We start from the raw sequence: 7839 nt of genomic DNA, 5'->3' as shown, positions 1-7839 counted from the left end.
TCATCAAACGTCCATGGCAAGATGGCAAGAATCACCTTGGTAGCATCTTTCTTTATTTTTCTAATGCGTCACTATGTGCTTTTATTAATTACCATGTAGGCATGTATGGCCAACATTTTTGGATTAAATTCATCCTTATACTCGATATCTATACCTCCTACTTATATAAACATAATCTTTTACTTATCTATTGTGAGTGTGTCGTTAATGTGCTTAGAAAGAAAGTCTATATGAAAACCATAAGGGTATGATTTTAATAAGACCCATTTTTTCTTTTTCTTTTTTGTTCTACAAATACATATCAAAATTATATCCTCTACCATGTTATAACCCACAAAAGCACAAAAAGATGCTTAGGCTCTTTTTATAAATCGCATATCTTTCCAATACTCTGTATTCTGTAACACATTCTACCACGAGTTCAAAATAAAGCGGTTAAAAACAAACAAATTTATACACACAATTTAAGAAAATGTTGATCAAGTTTAACACTCCAAACTCTAACTAATTATCTCTCAAAAGAAATTGTAAACCAAATTAAAACTAGAAATTCAAAATGGTTAGGCGAAAATTCAGTTCTCAGTATTTTCATTTTCATTTCTTGTATGTTTTTAATACGTAGGTGAGTTAGTTGTACATGTTTTGAATGAATGATTGTGAAACTCAAACAGCAATAAGCTCTCTTCTAATCATCTAATGTGATTTATATTATATTGTATTATATTAGCTCCATCTAAATGAACCTCCTTGCACTTCTTGAAACCTCTTCTTTAATAATCTAAAGCTACTATTACCTTTTTCACCCCATTTCACCGATGCACTTCTTAAAAACTCTGATCCCATTGGGATTGGTGACTTTGGAGTTGACTCGTAGGATGCTGTCTCAACATAATCTGTTGCACATACAAAATACAAAATGAATAAAATCTCAAAATATTTTCCTTTCCAAATATTTATTAAACATGATCACCTGAAGATGCAGGCAAGTGATATTGTAATTTTAAAAACTTAGAGGCCTCTCCGTCTTTTTTATGGCATAAAACACGTATTAATGTGTCCACGTCATCCAATGATCTTTGTCCCTGAATTTTGGAACCAAATCCTGTTGACAAGTTTTCACTTGCCATCATCAACATATGAATCACTGATTCCGCCTGTCAATTTTATTTTATTTTTAAGTATATAAATAAGCATTTTAATATGTTATCATCATAACTAGAAACAAAATTAGGATGAAGGATGCATACATCGAGAGAGAAAAGGCTTAAAATTTGATGGGCAAGTTTTGATTCCACTTCCACTAGTGAACGGGGAAGACCTTCTCCATCAGCAACAAAAAGATCCTGTTTATTAAATTAAATTAAATTATTATTTTTCATTTTTTTTTATTTAATTAATCATATCTGGTTCTGGTTAGTTTTAAGTTTTAATGTACCTGTAACATATTCAGGTCATCTTCCATCATGATGATATCTGAATCAGAAAATGCACGGGAAGGACCTCCATCCAGAAGTATCCAAATGTACCCTTCCTATAACATGAAAAATGTTATATTAATATCTGAAAAAAAAAAAAAAAAGACCTTGAGTAATAAATATCTTAATGTATCATAATTCATACCAGGGCTGCCCTACAAATACTAGCCACCACCATATCTCTTAGTGTATCATCAATTAGACCACATACATGGTTAAGAACCTGCAAAATGCTCACCAGATTAAACCATACATACATGATACATGTATGTATGTCTGAAGAGGGAAAGATAGAGGGCTTACACTATCGATATGTGGAAGTAAATTTTCCAACCGAGATCCTTCAACAGTACCATGATATAAACGGAGAAGAAATGAATCTCTCAAATCCCAGAAGATAATTTTGGTTCCTAAAACAATGGATTTACATTTCAGACCTTGCCCTTGAATAACATATAATAGAATATAATGTAATGTAATGTAAAAACAATAGCAACGTACTTTCATTTTTATTTGTTTATGGCCAAATTCCACAAAAACTTACTTTCATTTCTTTCTATTACATCATCATTACTTTCAACTTTATAAATGAAATATAAATATAAATATAAATATAAATATAAATATAAATATAAATGAAAGTAGGTTGCTATTTCTTGCATGAACTCACCAATTAAGTCGCATATTTTTCTGATAGCATCGGCTACTGAATCCCTGATGCTGTCAAAGGTGGCTACAAATAGTTCATCAAGTGATTCACTGTCAATGAGCATAGAATCTGTTTTTCCCATAGTAGATGTCCATGATTTTTTAATTCCATCTTCCAGTAAATTAATTTGCTTCTGCATATACTATATAGTATATACCATAATAAAATCATATTATTAATGATATGACTATGATCAGATGTGACATGGAAATGGAATATAAATTGGCAGTTGGCACTCACTTGAAGAGTATTTAATCTGACACACAGCTTCACAGCTGTCAACTCTTTTAATTTCTCCTCAACTTCCTCATCAAGAAATACACTCTCAACCACTTTTTTCTTGACTATTGGGAACATTGTGTCCTTGTAACGAGTCAAAGGAGGGGTAGCAGGATATAAATGGTGCTTCTCAACTGTGTTTAACAAAATATATATATATATATATATATATATATATATATATGTAATTATAACTTAGATCAATTAAAAAAATCTTGACAAGTATACATTTTAGTAGATAGATGTGTGGTACCTAACTGGCTAAACAATTTTAGCAAATAGCCATCAAGGGCATGGAAAATTATTGAAAGCAATGCTTGCAAGTGTGATATGTCCATTGGAAGATTCAGCCCGAATAATTGGTCAACAGTCTGCAAAAGATGAAACAAAAATAAATAAATAAATCAAAAGTGAATGTTTTTTTTAAAAAGAATCAAGTGTAATTTGTTTCATGATTTTGCATACCTCCTCTATAATCCTGAAAACTTCAACAACTGAAGCTGCTTGCTTTTGCTGATTGGATAAGGGTTCCCAGACCTGAAACATGATTAAAATGTCCCTCATATTTCACCCTAATTTATTAATTACCATACATTTACAGAGTAAGGGCAAAATTGTAAAATCGACCATCAGTAAAATACAAGTCATTACCTCAAGGTGGAAAGCACGTCCTGTCCATTCGAGTATGCGTTCATGTTGCGAGATAAGCCAATCCAGAATGATCGGGCGGCTTATTTTATTAATCTGCATGAGTTTAGCATGGAAAGAGATGGGTCATAATTTATAAATTTATCTAAATGAAAATATTTGGTTATATAGATATTCTACAAGAATTCATAAGAACTAAATATAATAGAAGCTCATTAAACCCAAAACAATATCATAATAAATATATATATATATATATATATATATATATATATATATATATATACACACACATTTTCTAGTTATTTTAGAAAACAAAACTGTAACTAAATCCATTTCCCCTGCTAAAGAATAAGAATTAACAAAGTACACATAAAACAACTAGGTTATAATTATATCTTTTAAAAAGGAACCCTCAAAAAATCAAAGGCTTTAAGGTTCTAAAATTCACTAACCTGATAGAAATCTATAGAAAATGACCCAACACCATTTTTTTCATCTTTAGATTTAAAAGATTGAATCAAGTAATGCTCCAAGCGATGAGCTAAAGAAAGCACTGATATAGCATCTACAGAAAAGGATACATCTTCTAGAAATGGTTTCTACAAAATAAGCATAACCATATTATTAAGATGTTGAAGCTTGATGCAAAATAGAGATAAAGCCAATTTTGAAATTAATCGTAAGAAACAAACCAATCTTTCTCCATAAAACTTGTGCAAATATACAGAGGCCACCATCCCTGCATCTGGACACCATTGGGACAAGATGGGTGAAAAGACAGACACTTCTCTTTCAGCAATAACTTTCAATTCACTTGCAAGTATAGCCAATGGATGCTTCCCTTCCATTTTAGATATGAGATTTATGGTATCTTCCACCCGCCTGCATGCAGCTTCAACAGATCTCTCAACATAAACCCTAACCCTAATTGCAGCAGAATCATCTGTTGCAACAGCCAATCCCATAGAAACTAGCTTCCGGAAAAAAGCCGGCTTCTGAAGAGGGAATATAACAAAAAGGGAATGATTAGTTAAGTACTAAAACTAAAATCAACAAAAAACACAATCAGACAAAAGAAAAAGGAAATGACCTCACTGAAATGCAAGTGATAATCTTGCAGCCTGTTGTCAAACCAAAGGTTTATTGAACAGAATACTGCTTGCACCAAATTGCATCTGGTTTTGACACCATTGTTGTCAATAGTACAAATTACTCTGTCAATACATAGTTCCTCATTTTCATCTATATGATTGATGGATAAAACTTTCTGCACTTGAAGGTTTGCTTGATCTAGTAGTACCATTTCTTTTGCCTCGATGAACTTCAGTAATCAGAAAAAAGTTCATTAAATCTAAACTAAAAGTGAAATTCTCACTAAAAGGAAGAATTTTTTACCTGTTGGAAAAGCACCCATCCATATAAAGCATCATGCATCTTCTGAGTTATGCCTAATGTACCCCAAGTCAACTTGATAAGCTTTAAATAATCCGCATGTTCCTATTACAAGATCAAATTATAAATATCAAGAATCAGACCAACAGAAGTAAACATAGCAACAACAAGAAATACACCTGGATGAGCTGTCCTTCATCCAGAATGTCAAATACTCCAAACAGTAACTTCTCATAGAGTCTTATGTTTAAGTGATAACCAGCATTCCAGTAAGATGTATGAGAACTCCCCCTCATGGATGACAGAGAGGATGCCACCTGTCTGATAGCTAGTAGGACTTCAGTACGATCAGCAGGAGTCATGATGATGTTCCATTCCTACAGTTGTCAAATAACTAGTTCTCATGAACACTAAACTCAGATTTGTCAGAATACACAAAGTAAGAGATGGAAATATTAAATACCTCTGGACTTCTGATCTTGTCAAGTAAAATCCCAAGTTCTTGCATTTCAGGATAACTGACGGATGCGAAGAGTTCTTCTAGAACATTTGCCTATAAGAAATATATTCAAGTTACAAAAACAAGAAATTATTTAAATTTTAAACCATAACAAGACATTGGCCATACCTGGCGTTTCCTCCATTGTGTGTATGATCTTTCAACCAGAAAATCATTCAGTTGTATGCCACTTAAGAGCTCAATTGAGATTTGAGGAATATCAAGTGGTACATGTGGCTTTCTCATAGAAAACTGCATCAACTTTTGCCTAATGCGTTCATCCATTGCCTCTGATATCTAATTAAACCAGTGAGCAAACATTGTTATGACATGTGTAATGTGTTAGATTATTCTTTTTCTTTTTTTATATTTCTCTTTTGATGATGATAGTAATGAATGGGAAATGGTTCACCTGCATCTGAGCACGAATGGTGTCGATGTGCTCAAATTGGTTTTCAACAGAGTGGGACCTCATGTGTCTTCTATCTCTCCTATTTTTTAACCCGGTTAGAAATTTTGAACCCTTATCTTTCTTCGGGTTCTCCAAAGAATGAATTGTGATCCTAATGTTCAAAAAAAAAAGATCAGATATTCACATATGATTATCTATTTATAAAAAAAAGTAAATTTCCAAAAGGCCACTTTTATATTAGATTTTTAATCTTTTTTCCATACATATGAAAGCTAAAAGTCAAAAAGTAAAATAGAGAGTGAGAATGAGAGAGTACCCAGAAAATGAAATGCATGAAAGCAGTACTTCATAGGCAGATTCCCGCAAGTCATCATCCGATAATCCTTAAAAGTTACTAAAACTATGTATCAGTCACTCAAAAAGAAAACCACAGCATCAGGTTATAGAATTGGAGAAGGAGGACAGCAAATACCTGTTCTTAAAACAGGGAGTCCTAAAGAAGGTACATCCATATTTTTTGCAGACTTTGAACTTGAGGGCACCATATATGGATCATTCACCCCAGAAGTAGTTGCTTCTGAATCATTAGAAGAAACATGGGGAATAGATGAATGTTGTCTATCACTGTTGATCTCAACTGGGGGTGGCACTCGTCTAGGTGGAGATCCAGCAGAGTCTGGTGCAGACACAAGAAAAAAAGAATCCCCTGATTGGGACTGTATCTGCAGAAAATCCCAAATAAACTGTCACAAAATTCACAACATCTGCAACCATGCATAATGGTACTGATATCATATTACCAAATAAGAAATCCTTAGTCCTATCTAATTTCTTGCAACCCCAGAAACAGCATATTGAAGCCTTACCATTGGCGGGAACATAGATTCATCAGTGTGCTTTGTGGTTGCTTTAGAAACATCAAACACTCCACCTGATTACAAGAAAATATCATAACTACAGTGAGCTACGTGATAAAAACTGCTCTAAAGACTAAAAATAGTATAGAATGCTACAAATTGGAGATTTGGGGTTCTAAAAAGTTAAATATCTTCGTATAAAGTTCTAAAAAGTTAAATTGGAGATTATGTTTAATCTTGGGCGGAATGAACAGACTACTTTACAAGGGAATCCCGTTGACCTCTACATCTTTGACCAAACCCTAATAGATACCAGAAACAATACTCCCAACAACTTATGTTCATTGATTATCAATATAGTTCATTGGTTATTATAGTGTCCCCACTTCGGTTCCACAAGCAGATATGAGTTTTGAACTTCAGTTATCAACCACTTTACTTTTAGCTGCAAAAGTAATATTGATTCAATATATTCTAAAGGGAGACAAAATGCTAACCGCGCTAAATTTTACACATGAAAAGATTACCATAAATATATAAATTCGGTGTTGTATGGAACAAAAAACATATCATTTCTTTTTCAAGAGATTGGCATGACATGGCATCACGAGTCAACAAGCATGAAATTTAAGGAACTATCGATTACGTTGAAAATCAAAACCATTGACTCATACAATTACTTTGCCTTCACTTTAGCTTACGGCAATAGCTTCCTCGGTCATTAAAACAAATAAAAACTACTTAATGAAATAACAAAAGCTAACTAGGTAAGAAAATAAGAAATTACCACCGGATTTTATGCATTCGAGGACATAATCGGCGCTGATAACATCGAAATCGATGACGGAACCAGGAAACTTTCGAATATCCGTGATCAGCTCTGAAGAGACTATGAAGTTAAGGAGCTTCCGGCGATCGCGACGGTAGCGCTGTAGCAGAGGAGACTCCATATTTTGAGAGTAATTTGGGATTCTCCGCTCACATGTTCGGAGTGTACAACCAAATGATGCAAAGGGGAAAGAAAAAATTTGGAGACGCGCGAAGATAACAAATAAGAAACGGCGGGGGTAATTGGTAATTGGGTATGGCCGGATTCCTTGACCTTTTTCAGGCTTCTTTTCTCTTTTCCTTTTCTCTCTCTTTGAACGGTCAGCTTACAATAATTATTAATAATTATACCACTTAAAATAATAGATAATATACCAAAAAAGATAGCGTACTTTTAATTTATTTTAATTACTAATTTACCTATTTAATTGTTTTTTAATAATTGAATCATTATATTTTCTATTTATTAAAAAATTAATTTTTGTTATCGAATTTGGTAAGTAAACAAAAATATATTGTTTGGAGTGTTTACTATTTCAATTTATGATTTTACTATATAATTGTTAACAATTTTATGAAGTACGAAAAATGAAAGAGACCGAGTGTGGAGACATTTGCTAGTCTTCTCCCCACTCCCCTACTCAAAATATTTACTTTAACCTTATTTTTATGCATTTGGAATATTTATTGTGTTAAGGTTTCTATGAAGAAAAACATTTGTTAACTTCTTGATCATA

The 7839-nt window shown here is 32.8% G+C and overlaps 1 protein-coding gene across 2 annotated transcripts; it reads right to left on the bottom strand.

The window, feature by feature from the left end:
* Nucleotides 1-557: 557 nt before the first annotated feature.
* On the bottom strand, nt 558-7408 carry LOC145165221 (DNA topoisomerase 4 subunit B (DUF810)). 2 transcript variants are annotated; one of them, XM_079083914.1, is made up of 23 exons: nt 7062-7408; nt 6284-6348; nt 5890-6139; nt 5734-5800; nt 5418-5568; nt 5135-5302; nt 4970-5059; nt 4686-4883; nt 4510-4611; nt 4205-4435; nt 3807-4109; nt 3567-3713; nt 3115-3207; nt 2929-3000; nt 2717-2834; nt 2425-2597; nt 2146-2326; nt 1779-1885; nt 1621-1698; nt 1436-1531; nt 1248-1343; nt 971-1154; nt 558-893 (listed from the first exon to the last, which is right to left on the bottom strand). In XM_079083914.1, the coding sequence occupies exons 1-23, from the start codon at nt 7222-7224 to the stop codon at nt 724-726; spliced, it is 3303 nt and encodes a 1100-aa protein (XP_078940040.1). In that variant the 5' UTR covers nt 7225-7408; the 3' UTR covers nt 558-723. The 2 variants fall into 2 exon arrangements, with proteins under 2 accessions (XP_078940040.1, XP_078940041.1); XM_079083915.1 differs by having other exon boundaries at nt 7065-7408.
* Between the last annotated feature and the right edge of the window lie 431 nt (nt 7409-7839).

The sequence above is a fragment of the Lactuca virosa genome, chromosome 3 (genome assembly GCF_052849685.1).
Source record: "Lactuca virosa cultivar CGN04683 chromosome 3, Lactuca_virosa_CGN04683_v6, whole genome shotgun sequence".
In the NCBI taxonomy this organism is placed as follows: Eukaryota; Viridiplantae; Streptophyta; class Magnoliopsida; order Asterales; family Asteraceae; genus Lactuca; species Lactuca virosa.
Note: the sequence above shows the minus strand (reverse complement) of the source record. Positions and strands in the feature narration are given on the sequence as shown.